At 37.8% G+C, this 16814-nt stretch overlaps 1 protein-coding gene across 2 annotated transcripts in view; it reads left to right on the forward strand.

Moving 5' to 3' along the window:
• Positions 1 to 16814, forward strand: part of Arhgap6 (Rho GTPase activating protein 6) — a 567756-nt gene that overhangs the window by 443852 nt on the left and 107090 nt on the right. For both annotated transcript variants that reach the window (XM_004663700.2, XM_045140877.1), the window contains exon 2: positions 14656 to 14815. In XM_004663700.2, the coding sequence (XP_004663757.1) occupies positions 14656 to 14815 (160 nt within the window). The remainder of the gene's footprint in view (positions 1 to 14655; positions 14816 to 16814) is intronic.

Genomic DNA, 16814 nt, shown 5'->3' on the forward strand with positions numbered 1-16814 from the left:
TCTTTAAAATGTTGAGAATATTGTTAAAGTTAGACTTTTCTGCAATTTAGCAAGGCAGCTGATATTTTTGTTTAAAGTATCTTATGGTGGACTAAAGGCTGGGAGATAGGAGGGAGGGAGGAGTAGCAATAAAAAATGTGATTGAGGGCTGGAGAGATGGCTTAGTGTTTGAGCGCTTGCCTGTGAAGCCTAAGAACCCTGGTTCGAGGCTCGATTCCCCAGGACCCATGTTAGCCAGATGCACAAGGGGCTGTATGCGTCTGCAGTTCATTTGCAGTGGCTGGAAGCCCTGGTGCGCCCATTCTCTCTCTCCCTCTCTCCCTCTTTCTCTGTGTCTGTCACTCTCAAATAAATAAATAAAAGTTTTAAAAATGTGATTGAAATTACCATAATAAAATCAAATACTTTGTAGGCTAGTTAAAAAATAAAAATGTAGGGTACTGGGGAGAGTGCTCAGTGGACAGAATGCTTGCCACTCAGACTGGAGCACCCAAGTTTGATCCCTAGTCCACATGTAAAAAGTCAGAGGAAGCCAGGGCCATCTTCTGTAATTCCAGTATGCAGAAGCTGATGCTAATAGTGAGATGGGAAGCAAAGACAGCAGAATTTCCCAGCAACCCATGATGAGCAGAACAAAGAAAAATAGAGCAAAAATACAGAGCAAGAAGCGTCAAGTCAAATAAGGTGAACAATGAAAACTTTTCCCCTGACTTCATATATGTGCCCTTTCAAGTGTACACCCACACTCACACAAACCAATACACACAATAAAGAAAGAAAATGAAAAGAAAATAAACTGTAGAAAATAAAAATGTACAAAATAAATTCACTGTGCCTTTGAAATAAAGCTTGCTTATTGATTTGCTCTACAAATAAATGTTTAGATAAAAAAAAGTTTAGATAAATGATCAATCTGTGATTGAAAATGAAGAAATTGTCTTTCTTTCCCTCAGGTGAAAGGTTACTATAATTTATGCTAATTTTGACTGACTAGCATAATAATAAATGATCTTAAACTGAATGAAATGGGTTCATTGTTCACAGCTCACATTTTTTTTATTTTTTTTGTTTTTTTTTAATTTATTTATTTGAGACCGACAGGCAGGCAGAGAGAGAAAGTGGCAGATAGAGAGAGAGAGAGAATGGGTGTGCCAGGGCCTCCAGGCATAGCAAAAAAAAAAAAAAAAAAAAACTCCAGACGCGTGTGTCCTTTTGTGCATTTAGCTAACGTGGGTCCTGGATATTTGAGCCTTGAACCAGGGTCCTTAGGCTTCACAGACAAGTGCTTAACCACTAAGCCATCTCTACAGCCCCACAGCTTACATTTTAGACAAGAGACTAGAGGTGATTGAAGGTCTTATATCTGGTGGCACTCAAAATTAACTCAATATATTTAAGTCTCATGTAATTTTAAGGGAATTATTTACTTTTCTCATTACAGAGGAAACATATGAGGAGGAGAGTTTTAGCAAAGGGATAAGTGCAATTGATGAAACATGTTGTTGAATCTAGCACTGAAATGAAAAAGTGGAAACAAAGTCACTACCACTGGTTGTTGTCTATCTTGTTTTGACTAAGAATTCTTAATATAGAGTTTTCTGTTTCTGAAATTTGATATCCATCTAACCCTAAGGCTTGTTTTATTTCCTGCTTACTTACAAATATCTGATTTGGGATTGGGTTCTCTAGTGTGGACTAAAATTATTTTAACATCCATGCATCTTTTAGCTAATCTTGTTCAAAACCATTCCTTGTTTAATGAGTCAATACTCATTAAGCAGTGAACCTACCCATATCAGCGTGCCGTGCCCTGCAGAGAGTTCACGTTACATCTCATCCACTACCAGTGTTCTTTCACTGAGGAGACATTGAGGAGAAACCCTCATCTTCCAAACCTGATAATTCATGGATTCTCTTAGAAATAGGGTTAGGAAGAGCAGCTGCAAAAGTATTGGCATTCTCTATAGCTTATAAGAAAAACAATGGTGTCGTATCTGTGCTCTTCTGTGAGAATCAGGAGGGAATGTCCTTTGAGTAATGTGGCTTCCAGAGACATAAGATGAAATGTAAATTCTTCACTTTACTTTTGAAATTGTATTACCATGTGTGTGGCTTAAGTATTTTTTTGCTTTTGGAGTTGGTGCTGAGAGTATTATTAAAGTTAGATGATTCTGCCTTTTCAAAAATTAGCTGCTTACATTTTCATGTAAAGTAACTTACTTGTTCAATTGCCTTTGCTGCCTTCAAATGAAGCAAGCCTGACATTTAATACCTCAACTGATTGGAAAACTGCCTTCTTACAAGGAATGCATCCCAGCATCAGCTTGCTTGATTTTCTGCCTCTGGCTGCTTCTTTTCAGTGGGTGCTACTCCCGGGACCTTCTCCTACTCAGTTATTTGTTTTCTCCCCTGATGGGCTTCCTACCTGTTCTGTCCCATATACCCTCATTCATCTTTTCGAAAAAAAAAATTTCATGGTATTACACTCTCATCAAAACCTAATTTGTAGGAGACTGGAGAGATGGCTTAGGGGTTAAGGTGCATGCCTGCAAAGTGTATGGATCTATATTTGATTCTCCAGGTCCCATGTAAGCCAGATACACATGGTGGTGTCTGCGTGTAGAGTTCGTTTGCAGTGGCTGGAAGCCCTGGTGCAACCATTCTCATTATGTCTCTCTCCCCACACCCTCTCTCTGTCTCTAATAAATAAAAATAAATCTTTAAAAAACAAGTCTAACTTGTAAAGAATCTGACAGCAACTAGGTTTTCTAAAAATCACTGTTCTTGGGCTGGGTTTATAACTCAGTTTTGAGGTCTAGTTTCTATCCTCAACACTACAGATGGATAGAAAGAGGTTAGATAGTTAGTTATACAGATAGATAGGTAGGTAGGTAGATAGATAGGTAGGTAGGTAGATAGAAAGAAAGAAAGAAAGAAAGAAAGAAAGAAAGAAAGAAAGAAAGAAAGAAAGAAAGAAAGAAAGAAAGAAAGAAAGAAGGAAAGAAAGAAAGAAAGAAAGAAAGAAAGAAAGAAAGAAAGAAAGAAAGAAAGAAAGAAAGAAGAAAGAAAGACCTCTTCTCAATTTAAGAGAAGCACCAGCCCTTCAGCTTTAGTGTTTGAGGGGATTGCTTCATAGCCTTTCATAGCTTTCTATGTCATTTCCTCCTGCTGAAAGCTCCTGCTTGCTCTCTCTCTTTATTCCATGACAATTTTTAAGCCCTCACCTTCTTGCCATGGGCTTTCCAGGTTCTTCCCAGTTGTTGAGTGGCTGCTTATTCTCTGTTGAGATCTCTGCTCTATGTTATATGCACTTAGCCCATATGTCTTCCAAGAGACTGAATGACAGGAAGTTCTCTGGAATGCTCTGATATAGTGTTGGGGCCAACCCATTTCATTTGGAAACCTATGCCTCAGTTTCAATCCCAACCAATTACTCCAAAGTTTGTGCCTTTGGCAAGGTATTTCATCTCCATTTTTGTCAGTTTTCTTGTCTGAAAAATTGCAACTCAATGCTGCCTGTCAAAACAGGTTAATCAGACCAATAAAAAGTTCATAATAATGATTGGGAACTAAATGAACTTTTACCACACTATTTTCAGATTCAGTCCTTATTCTCAAAGATAAAAGTATTGACTAAGGCTGGAGAGATGGCTTAGAGGTTAAGATATTTGCCTGCAAAGCCAATGGACCTCAGTTCAATTACCCAGGACCCATGTAAAGCCAGATGCACAAGGGGGCACATGCATCTAGAGTTCGTTTTCAATGGCTGGAGGCCCTGGCGCACCCTTTCTCTCTGTCCCTCTCTCTGCCTCTCTCTTTCTCTCTCTCTCTCAAATAAATAAATAAAGTTAATTTTTAAAGTATTAGCTGTTTCTAATTATTATATTATTTAAAACCTAGGGGTAAGAAGATGGCTCAGCAGTTAAAAGTACTTGCTGGAAATGCCTGTTGACCCAGATTCAGTTCCCCAGTACTCAATCCAAACCACATGCACAAAGTAGTACATGCATCTGGAGTTCATTTGCAGTAGTAAGAGATCCTGGTGTGTCCACACTCATATTCACTCTGCCTCTCTCTCTCTCTCTCTCTCTCTCCCTCTCTCTCTCTCTCTCTCTCTCTCTTTCTCTCTCTTTCCTCACAAATAAATAAAAATATAAAAAATAAATTCTGAATGATGTCACTAGAACATGTATATTGTTTTTGAGCATGGACTTCCTACATGATCTGCAAAATGATACTTAAAGAATGATTTTTATCTTACTGTCTAGTTGAATAGTTCCTGTCTTTCCATAAGAAAACATGGAAAGGGAAGAAATGGGTAGCTCACATTTCCATCAGAAGTATGAGAGGGCTCCAGACTCATACTGCACAGGTGTTTGGGTGATGTTTTGTTCCCTAAAACCATAATGATTAAATCTGAAAGATAATTCTTTTTTTTTTTTTGTAGGGTTTCACACTAGCCCAGGCTGACCTGGGATTCATTATGTATTTTCAGGGTGGCCTCAAACTCATGGCGATCCTCCTACCTCTGGCTCCTGAGTGCTGGGATTAAAGGTTAAAGAGAATTCTTTATCTTCAATCTTTGTTTTTCTTCCTTCAATGCATTTTTCAAAAAAAAAATCAAGTCTACTTTTCTATTCTTTAAAATCTTAATTTTATTCTACTCTTAAACAATAGATTATGTGTTTCACAGGGCACTGAACTCAGAGATTGAGATTCAGTTGGTCATTTTTTACGACACATTTCTTGTTCTAACAGTATATTTGTCTAAAAATCATTAACTTAAAATAGAGACGAGTTGGGAAGAAAAAGTTCAGTGGGAGTTTTATGGGAAAGGTGGACAGGAGAAGCTCATGTGAGTGGTTATAAGCAAAATATATTTATATATGTATAAAAATTGCTGATAAATGATTGTACTTAACAACTGTGTCATCATAGGACGCTTTCAATGACTAGTGGTGACTACATACTAAATTTGTGAACTTCTAATAGATTAGAATCACAGATAAATCACTGAATCTTTGGGAAAGTTACCTAACTTATCAGAACTACCTTTGTTTAAACTGTAGTATGGAGATAATGATGCAACTTACTTGGAATTCTTTTGAGAATTCAGTTTTATTCAGTGCCCATGTGATGCTTAAGACAATACCTAACAGTAAATCTTAATCTGGATTAAATATCATCTGTCCATACCTTGAAAGATCATTTGTCTAACAATGAAAAATGAATTGCATTGTTATCATCTTCATGTGTAATAATAATATTAAATGACTTTAAATGAGGCTCTAAGTTCTATGGATGACTACTTAGCATTATGCATAATCTAGTAATATATTTATGTGTATGAATCATGCTGATTGCTGGAGTTCAGAGCATTTTCAACATTGGAGTAAAGAGGGGGGTGATGAGGTGGACATATATATAGTAACAGGTAGTTTTTAATTCTGTTTTTTTCTTTAACTTTAAATATTCCAATAAAGGACACCATCTGACAAATTTTGTTGTTTTTAAATTCTTTCCTTATGTTAAATAAATAGCAGCAATATTGACTATGTGTGGCTTGCATGACTGACTTCACAGAATATCACTAAAGCCATACTGAATCCCTTAATTTGAATTGAAAGAACTTCCACTACATCATTTCTCAATTTGTCAATTATAATCACAATATTTTTTGTTGAAATTCAGTTTACACCCATAAGAGGACAAATAGCTTCATATGGATAGGGAAACAATATCTTTTTGAGTATTAATAGGTTCATTGCCACATAGAATTGACAGAGATTAAGATACTTAGTTTTCAAGGTGCTTGTAATCTTCCATTTTCTCACTGCTCTTCATGAATCACACTCCTTACCCACACTACCATCCATGCCCACTTGGATATGAGGGAACATGGGTACATTCACTCTAACCTCCACAAAGCTCTGTTCTGGAAATGAACTCCACAGGAACTATCGTTTCCACAAAGAACACGAAACGAAGAAGCATGTGTTATGCCTCATTAAAAAGGAGAATGAAACTGTTCTATTTTTGTTTGTGGAAGAAATCAATGGTTTTAAAATTCAATTTAGGAATTTAGATGTTTTTGTAAGCCAAGAAAACATCCTATGTGCTTTATCATGCTCTCATGGTTTTACTAGAAGTGTCCAGAATTCTTTGGTCCATTCCTAATAAGGACACTTTGCAGTTACACTCCAATTATGCTTTATAGATCCCTGTGGGCAGATTTCATTTTTTTAAACAAAAATCCTTTCATAACTCCAGTGTATTTCTTCAGAATAGTCATTAAAAAGAAGCAGGAAATCCAGTTTCAATTTCTCTTCATTCTTTTTGTCTCTGCCCTCCCCATTCCACTCCAGCACACATGCAAAAGCACGTGCGTGTGTGCCAGTGACACAGCCTTCCTCCATCCCGAACACATAGGAACTTCTCAATGGTCTGGTGAAAAGTCTATTTTTTTTATTTTTTTTTGTTCATTATTTATTTATTTATTTGAGAGTGACAGAGAGAGAGAGAGAGAGATTGAGAACGGGCGCGCCAGGGCTTCCAGCCACTGCAAACGATTTCCAGATGTGTGCGCCCCCTTGTGCATCTGGCTAACGTGGGTCCTGGAGAATCGAGCCTTGAACTGGGGTCCTTAGGCTTCACAGGCAAGCACTTACCCACTAAGCCATCTCTCCATCCCCTATTTTTTTTTTAATCTCAAGATTCATGGTACTGAATGTTTCTGGTCACAGAAGTTATCCAGGGAGTCCCAGCTAGGCCATCTGGGCCAATTCTGTGATACTCGATATGATCTGCCATTTCAGAATTCACTTTTCATCTTAAACATTTTTTTTTTTCAAAAAACAGAGTCAAGTTTCTTCTCCAAAGTCAGTTTAGTTAGATTAGAGAGGATGGTAAAGATGCAGCAGACAGAATTCACAGGTAAGCAACATATCTATACTTCTTTTTCCTTGTCCTTAAGATGATTGTGATAAATATATATATATATATATATATATATATATATATATATATATATATGTGTGTGTGTGTGTGTGTGTGTGTGTGTGTGTGTGTGTGTGTGTGTGTGTAGTTCTGTCACAGCCAGCTTGTAATTTGGGAAGAAAACTGGATGGTCAGCATGTGGGATGGGTGGCAGAAAAAAAAAAAAAAAAGAAAAAAAAAACTACTTGTGCCAATAGAGATTTACCGCAGTGCTCATTTTCAGACTGATGCTGAACCAGCGTGAAATGTGCAAAGCGTGCAGCAGGAAAGAGGGCACTGCAATTAACCAAAGCCACGTCATTAGGCCTATTTCTGCAAGGTTTCGGCCCAGGCTGTTTGGAGGCTGCAGAGTAAAGTGGTTTATCTTCCTCTCTCATCTTCTTGCCCCTGCTGCATGTTAATTGTTGCGGCCAAGACTCATAGGGGTACTGGAGGATCATTAGCCTAAAAAATAAAGCTAATAATAGATTTGACGTGCATTTTCACAACAAGAAAAATCTTCTGGATTTTTTAAACAATCCCTAACTTGCCCAATAATAAAAAAAAATTCTCTGGAAAGGCTTGATGGTAGAAAGAATTAGAACTTGTCCCTCATGTCCAGGGTCCTACTCGGCTACTGACTTCACTAATAGCCATTGTTTTATTTGGAAGCCAGTGTTTTGGATTGATTTATCAAGAGAAGTGGTAGCATGCATATAATGACGTGGCTGTGAATCCAAATTCTAGAGAATGTACCCCTTGGTTTCATGTGCCAAGTCTGCTACACACTTGGTGTGTGATTTAGCCAAGATACCCAATGTCTGTGCCTCAGTTTCCTCATCTGTAATTGTGGTGCCACTGTCCACAGGGTTACAAAGATTAAAAGCCACAATGTAAATAAATGGGTTAGGTGGTAACTAGTAGAAAGTAGACTATCTGTAAATGTGAGCAGTATCTTCAAAAATCTAAGGTATTCTAACTTGAGTGAGATAATGTAATTATAGAAAGATAAGTAAAACTGTCAAATGTTGGCCCTATTCTTCACACACTTCTAATTCCTGCAAGCATTTCCACTTTCCACAACCCTTGTTATTTTATCTCCAATATTTGAGTGGTTTAAGAGCAAGAATTAAATCTATTGCTACTATAAAAGCACACAATTCAGCTAGAGAGATGCCGAAATGAAATTGGCTTTTCATTCAGTTGTCTTGGGCCCTAAAGGATTTCCATTACTTGGTTGTGTCTCCTCTGTAATAACAATTAACAAGCTATGTTCTACAGGAAAAATATGGATGTAATATTTATTTTTGTATATGGTGTTAGCATAGTCCTGGGATTGACACTGTTCATTCCTATCTCTTGAGATAATTAATTTGAATGGGAACAGGCCGATTGCAAGTCACCACTTTTATTTCACACTAGCATTTACATGTTTCAATACCTCAAATTATTGTCATGTTTTGTCATTTGTTTACAGGCTCTTTGGTCTGGTTCCTAAAGAAACAAAATCTGACACAAGAAAAAAAATGTTGATGCAAAAATGGCTTTACTCATTATGTCATGACAGATGACCACCTTAGAAAACAATGAAATGAAATGTCACCCCTGGCATGAGTCATCAAAATGGCAGGCTACTTTTCAGGGCTTAACCTATCTACTTTACCTTTTCTTATGCTTCTTCCCTTTATAGACCCTAGTCCAGCTACTCAAATAAAACTTGTCTGTTACACAGTGGAACCATTTGTTTAAGAATTCAGTACATGGTGTGTGGGGAGGGGGGGATATAGAGATGGCTTAGTGGTTAAGGCACTTGCCTGCAAAGCCAGAAGACCCAGGTTTGATTCTCCAGGACCCATGTAAGCCAGATGCACAGGGTGGCCAGCCATGGTGTGGCCATTCTCTCCTTCCCATTCTCTCTCTCTCTCTCTCTCTCTCTCTCTCTCTCTCTCTGCTTCTTTCTCTCTCTCTCTCTCTCTCTCCCACATAAATAAATAAATAAATAAATATTTAAAATAAGAATTCAGTACACAGTTCTTAAAAGTTTGGGGTGTCATGAAAGCTTCAAGGCTAAAGAAGGAGAATTAAATTTAGAGTGATGATGATCATATCAATATTAATTATAACTTTAAGTTACCACTTATTCACAGCTTTTCAGGAGCTAATATGGCCTCTACAAGAAATTCTGTAACATTGTTTCATGTAATCCCCACACAACTGACAGTTAAGTTTTCCCTTCTGCTTATTACTGCTGAGAAAGCTGAGACTCAAAAGATGCTCTGAGGGCTGGAGAGATGGCTTAGTGGTTAAGCGCTTGCCTGTGAAGCCTAAGGACCCTGGTTCGAGGCTCGGTTCCCCAGGTCCCACGTTAGCCAGATGCACAAGGGGGCGCACGCATCTGGAGTTCGTTTGCAGAGGCTGGAAGCCCTGGCACGCCCATTCTCTCTCTCTCCCTCTACCTGTCTTTCTCTCTGTGTCTGTCGCTCTCAAATAAATAAATAAAAATTAAAAAAAAAAAAGATGCTCTGAATCTTGTCATTGACTTTCTATCAGATTGAACCTGAGGCATCACCACCTCACCACCATGTCTCAACCTGCATTGTGCACAAATAAGAATCAGCCAGGCATACTGTTTCATGACAGAGATACTTGGTCCCCATTCCTCATGACCATAATTCCTTAAACCTGCCCTAAAGCCTAAAACCTTACATGTTTGATGGTGATCATCTCTCCAAAGTGATCCCTTACTGGCTCACTTAGTCTTAGGTAATTTATCTTGGATAAAGTTCAATAGAGACTGCAATTACAGAGCTAGTTCCAGAAACAAGAAAACAATGTGGTATATGCCCAAACCAAACTTATTTTAATCAATTTTATTTCCTGAAAAAAATCAAGTCTGTTTGGGAAGATAGAAATTAGCTCAAAAGAATGATCTTTCTGAATAAATTGGATATTAGAGTTTTGGGTTTGTCTTTTATCCTAAATGTAGACAAAGACTGGTGAGGAATAAATCTCTGGATGATCTTGTTGATGTACTGTTCCCCGTTTAACTATGTTTCTAATGTTTTGAGATTTGTTTGCTTCCTTTAAACTGGTTTTTGGTGTTTGTGTTTCTCATAGCTAGCTCAAAATAAAGTGCTGTGTTTCAGATTATGTACATAATATTCAAAATAACACCTAGTATTCATAAATATATAGTTCATGCCTTTGATGATAAAGGAAATGTATAAATGATTATTATGATTTCCTGATACCATCATTTTAAGGGAATTCTCTATAATTTGAGCTTTACATCAGATCTAATGTATGCTAGGCCAGCCTTCCTCCATCTCTGCTTGATTAACATTTTGAACCAGACAGGTCTTTATTATGGGTGGTGGGGGCTGTCCTGTGTATTTCAGGACAATGTACAGAATCCTCTGCCTCTTCCTCTGGAGCCAAGATCAAAAATACACCTCCCTCCCATCCACTTGTGATATACAAAAAGATCTCTAGACATTGCCAAACAGTTCCTTGGAGAAGATGTTAACCCATTCCCAGGTCCAGTGTGCTATTCCTTCTGTTATCATATGTGCTATACTTTATCAATGCAATCATGTTATAACCCAAAACAAAAGGATACTACAATTGTCAAGGTTTTAAATCAACTCAGAGACCTTGGGCAAGTTTCAGTTCCATTGACATTTATCAAATTGAGCCAATTTTGAAATCATCCATTTTCAATCCTCAAAAATTGCCTATGATTTCTGCTCAAAAAACTGGATCCAGAGAGTCTTAAAGTGAGTGATTCATTTAGTAGATTAACAGTCACCAAGAAAAATGCTAGCCTGGAGCACACATTTGAGAATTAAGAAACACCCAGAACACATTCTAGGCTGTACTGTTGGGCTTTGGTGCTCTTTGTGGGTATTTGTTTGTCATTTTGTGGTGACATCAACGTTTGTATTTATGTCTTACTGCTCCTCTGAGGTCTGATGAATAGGCAGTCGTGTCATGGATTAGTTCTTCCCTGGATCTCACATCATTTCATTTATTTTCTATCTTTGAATTCCTTAACCAATTTCTTTCTATTCTTTTTTTCGATTTGCAAATCAGATTATGATCTGCTGTTACTCAATGTTCTTGAGTGACTGGTTCTTACTTATTGAGGAAAACTGAACTTTCTTCACATTACTTACACAAAAGGTTCTAGAATATCTGGCACTGACTTTTGCTTGGCTTCTCCCCCTACAATATCCCTTCTTACAGTCTTGTGCTGTCTGGAATAAGCTGGTTTGCTCCCACTTGTTTGCTTTCATAACCACCGCTTGCTACGAAGCTGTCTTCCTACTGGGCAAACACTTATTCCCCTTTCTCAGCTTTCAAGCTCAATTGAAACACTAACTTATTTGATCTCTAAACAGATGTTATAGCCTTGTCTCCTAGTCACCCACTGCATTTGAGGCTTATTTCTAATATCACCATCTGTGATTTTGAAGTCTTCTGTATCCTTCATAACTGAAGGTTAACTCTTTCAGGCCAAGGGCTATGTTGTCACATTAACAATTTTAAACCTACTATACTTCTTAGCATGCAATACACACTCCTGGCTTGAATTAGCCAGGAGGTTATAATAAATAAAAATTAATTGTGACCTACAGCAATCTGTTTACTTCATTTATATGTTATATTTCTGAGATTGACACTGAATAGCCCAGCAGCCAAATGCAGCCTGCGACTTGACTTTGTACATAAACTTTGATGGAAATATACCAAACTCTTTCATGTATAAATTATCCATGTGTACTTGAACAACCCAAAATAGAGTACAGTTGTTGAGAGAAAGATCACATAGCCCACAAAATCTGAAATATTTACTCTCTGGCCCTTACCAGGAAATAATTATCAATCCTTGTTAATACATAATTGAGACTACTACACATAACCTTTTAAATGCTTTAAAAACTGGCTTATAATTGCATTTTAGCACATTCAGCTACACTAAGCTCTTGTAGGTATTGAATCCTCATATCTGGTAATCAAGAACTCATCTTGAATTTTCCATTTAGGGTAAAAGCAATCACTGAAAATGTACTGATCTTGTGATATTATAAGTTTTAAGGATGTGAACTAGGGACATTACCAAGGTCTGAGCCCCCAAATCCTACTTAAACTTGTGTTTAGTCTAGTTACACCTTCCAAAAATATATAGTTGTCCTGCAATATTTTTTTTTCAGTTCATTAAGTATGACTGCAGCCTACACACATTGCATAGATCTCCTCACTCACTCTTCTCCCTACGTCACCTGCCAAGAGCTCCCCTGGACACCTGTCAGTGTTCGCTCTTCACTGATTATCAGTTCATACATATTAAGATCCAAAAGCTTTAACCTCTCTTAGCCCTTGTTCAAATATTGTTTTGTCTCTGTATCTAAAACTGAACATCTTTTTCTCCACTGCCTCTTCCATGATTTTTTTCCTTCCTCAGCATTTGTCAATTTTTAACATAATATATTCATTTTCTTACCCTACTAAAATATATCACTAGTTGTTGAAAGAATGAACAAAAACCCAGAAAAGAGGGAAAAACTAATCAAAGAATTAGCATAATGCCATTCAGTCTTTGGAATGAACATTCTAGGCAGGATGTTTCCACCAGTATGGAACAGAAGTGTTGTATCAGTGGCTGGATGAAAGTTCCTGTCTCCTTTTTTTAAAGTGAATGATTTCTTCCAGATGGTGAACTCTGACAGTATTCTGTGAGAGCTCCATCATGGCAATGAGTATCTGGGACAGCACTTCTTGATTATGGAGGAATAGCTGCCTCTTCAAATCGGTGGCTCTGTGGTTATCTGAAATGTCCAAAATGTATTCTTCAGTAAGGGGCACTGAATTTCAGGGGATTGTGGAGTCTTTAGTGAGCGATCTTTTTTCTCACAATCTTCACTGAAGGTGAAGGCTATACTCGCAGGGGTCAGCAGAGGTGTCTCAGCATACACACAAATGCACTTATATGATCGAGGGAAGTTATTCTTTGATTCTTTGTTGTAGAGCATTTATAATCATATATCTCTTTACATATACATAATTGCTTAAAGCTAGACATCCTATGCTGAATTCATTTTAGTTTGTTGAAAATTCCTTAATCTCCCAAGATTCAGTTTCGTCATATGTATGATACTATCATATTCATGTATACTATATTATTATATTAATATAATATGTCCTAAGTACATATAATAGGCCTATATTATAAGTTTATGCTCTATGTTAAAATAATAGCCCTCCTTAACATTGGGTTCCATATTTACCAACGGAACTAACTATGGATCAAACATTTCCAAATTGAAATTTTCCTGGATTTCCTACTTGCTGGCTGCAAAACTTGAGACTTGTTCTCAGGGACCATTGAGCAAGAAGGTTGTAAGAGCCATAGGGTGGGTACAAATGTTCTGAGGCAAAGTCCCCCTAGAGATTGACTGAGGCCTTAATTAGCCCACAGTAAACACCAAAAATCCCATTGAGGAGAGCCTTCAGGAAAAGTGGAACTGCAGGCGTGGGTATAGAAGACTATAACTTTTGTAAAACAATAATAATAAAATAAGAAATCTCACTTTTGTACTAAACATATACAGTCCTTTCCCCCTTAACATTATTCCCAAAACAATACACTATGACAACTGTTTGCACAGTTTTGGCATTAAGTTATGTATTAAAGGAAATCTACAATTATTTAAAATATACAAAAGGATGCATGTATGTTATATGTTAATACTGTCATTTTAAGTAAAGGATGTGAGCACACACATATTTTGATATCCACATGGGATCCTGCTACAAAGCCCTGGATATCAAAGAAAAACTTCATTGTTATATATTATAATGAAATAATATTATTTTTATATAATGTTACATTATTGAGAGGGGGAAATCACTTTATCAGTTGCAAAACAGCACATGTTAGCCTCTCAAAAAATGTTTGTATCTTACTATATAAGATGCTTTTGACAGCAATTAGAAAACAGCATTTGAGGATGAGAAGAAAACTCAGCATTTAAAGTAGCTTGCTTGCAAAGCCTATCAGCCTGGGTCCAATTCCCTGATGTACCATATAAATCTGGACCAGTGTTCCTTTGTAGTAGTACACACACACACACACACACACACACACACACACACGGAGTGTGTAAATAAATAAGTAATGTTTTGCTTGGTTTTTCAAGGTAAGGTTTCATACTAGCTCAGACTGACTTGGAATTTATTATGTAATCTCAGAGTGGGCTCAAACTCACAGTGATCCTCCTACCTCTGCCTCCCAAGTACACCACCATGCCTGGCTTAAATTTTTTCAAACAATAAAATATGCTTTTAAAAAAAAATCCAGCTTTTTCTGCTATGAAGATAAATAAAGTTCCTGGGTATCTTCCAAAGGGAGGCAGTAGGACCCTCAAAGCCTCCTTGCACATAGCTTGCTTTGGTCTGTGTATGCATCCTCAGATGAGACTGTGTGACCAGCAGCTACTTTAGATTTTGACTTTTTTCAACTAAGAAAATCTTAATTTAAACTAAATCTTACAGGGTTTGACTTGGGAACTGGTAAGCCAGCTGTGGAACATGCTTGCCCTGATGTCTGCATGAGAAAGATGAGGTTTTTGAGAACTGATTGAATTGTGTAACTCTTGATGATTTTCCCTTGACCTACAGGGTGACTTCACCTGGAACAGCATGTCTGGGCGCAGTGTGAGACTTAGGTCGGTCCCAATTCAGAGTCTCTCAGAGCTGGAACGGGCGCGGTTACAGGAAGTAGCTTTTTATCAGCTGCAACAGGACTGTGACCTGAGCTGTCAGATCACCATTCCCAAAGGTAAGGCCCCATTTGCTTTGCCTGCTTTTCTACGAGAGAGTCTGCAAATCAAATATCTCCTTTTCCAAAAGCACAAGCTACAAACCTTTCTCCAACCCTACATTAACACAGGAAGGAAACTCCAGCTTCTTGGTGGTTGGCCAACATCTATGTCCATTTTGAAAGACATGTCCAAGCAGGATAGCGTACATGTCAACTAACACATTTGTTGGGAAAAAAGGTCAACTTGGGCCATTACAAAGGAAATCCATGGATATCTTAACAGTCTATGTGGCTTCACATCAACCAATAGGAAAGAGCTTTCAGAGAGGGCAACTAAAAGGGTTGGAAACAAAGGTGTGTCTGCCTCCACTTGATTTTCAAAATCAACATTTGAAAAGAATGACTTAGCTCTCTTTTAAACAAGCAGGTTTGAACTCATGCAAACTCAGAATACTGGATTTGTTGCTGGTGAATTCCTTTAATATTCAGCCTCGTGTGCTTCACCACCTTAACACTGGAGCTCTACTTCCCTGATGCTATGACATAGGTCCTGATTCATATATTTACAAAAAGCCAAGAAGCAAACACCTAAGTTCGTTTATTCCATAGAAGTCTGTCTCTAAAATCCATGCCATGTATAAACATATTCTGGAATTTGTATTTGTGTGTATCACAGACTTGATTTGAGGCAGAAAGAAAAAATCTAATGTAATATAAAATAAATCTCTCATATGGTGTACCATTGGCCAGTGTACATTATATGAAGTAAGCTTCTAAAAGGTAGATGTGTTATAGATATTTGTAAGCCAAATAATCCACACACACACACGTATATGTACATCTGTATGTTATATTTTCTGTAATGTTCCCAAGTGCCCTATGTATTGTCAGTTTGGTCCCTAATGCAGCAGAGGTAAGGTTGGGGAAGCGATTTATTCTTTAATACTGTGATATCAATACATTAATCCACTGTTAGGTTCATGAGTGAATGAACTAGTGGAAGGTGGTAAACTGTAGGATGTGGGACTTAGTTGAGGGCTGATGGTACTGGGTCCATACGGCATGTCCTCAGGAGCTGCCTCTGTTGTCATGCCATTGAGAAAGATTTCCTGGAACTTTCAAGAGGTCAAGACAGCAGAATGCTAACCATGTTTCAGCATCTGGGGTAATATCAGCAAGAATTTTGGGCTCCAGTACAAGTAGGTCTTAGCAGACCTCCACTGCATGGCACAGTTTCCTCCATACCAGCTAACACACTGGTTCAGCCTGCTCTATAGAGACCAGAAACCACCACCACCTCCTCACTGCCCTGCCCCTTCCCAGTGACTACATGGGGTATTACCTCAGCCCCAGATGAGGAGCACAGGAATATCTGGGGAAAAAAAAAAAAAAAAACTACCAAAAGGAACCAGGGGAGCAAGGACAAGTGCTATGCTCCTGAGCCATGGGCAACATACAGCTGTAACCAGGGTGAACAAAACAGATTCCAGACCTCCTTCCACACGTTTGGAATCAATCACCAGCCCACAGCTGCTGGTGAACTTATGCACTCCATAACCTGTTCATCCACAATTACAAAGACATCACACTCCTAGTCTATTAACAAACAAAATAGGCACTGAAGGCACAACAATGGAATTTTTTTTTCCTATTTTTAATTAAATTAATTAAGTAAGACTCTCACCCTGAGATGGGTAGACCTGGATGCAAATATATGTATATATTTCAAACAACAGAGATCTCCAACAAGTTTGCCTAGTCCCACAATGAAGTCTCCAATGAGAACATACAGGAGACAGCATGAATAGGTTCCCAAAATAAAACCACAATAAGCTACGTGACCCTGATCAAGAAAATTGCAGAACTGGAAGCAAGTCACACAAAGAAAAGAAAAAAAAAAAAAGCAGCTGTCACATAAATGAAATGCACACAGCATTCTTCACTATGCTTAACTTAATTGACAAAAACTAGCGAGACTGCAAAGAGAGGTAAATGAACTGAAGGTGAGCCAAGAAAT

This window comes from Jaculus jaculus, chromosome X, assembly GCF_020740685.1.
Source record: "Jaculus jaculus isolate mJacJac1 chromosome X, mJacJac1.mat.Y.cur, whole genome shotgun sequence".
In the NCBI taxonomy this organism is placed as follows: Eukaryota; Metazoa; Chordata; class Mammalia; order Rodentia; family Dipodidae; genus Jaculus; species Jaculus jaculus.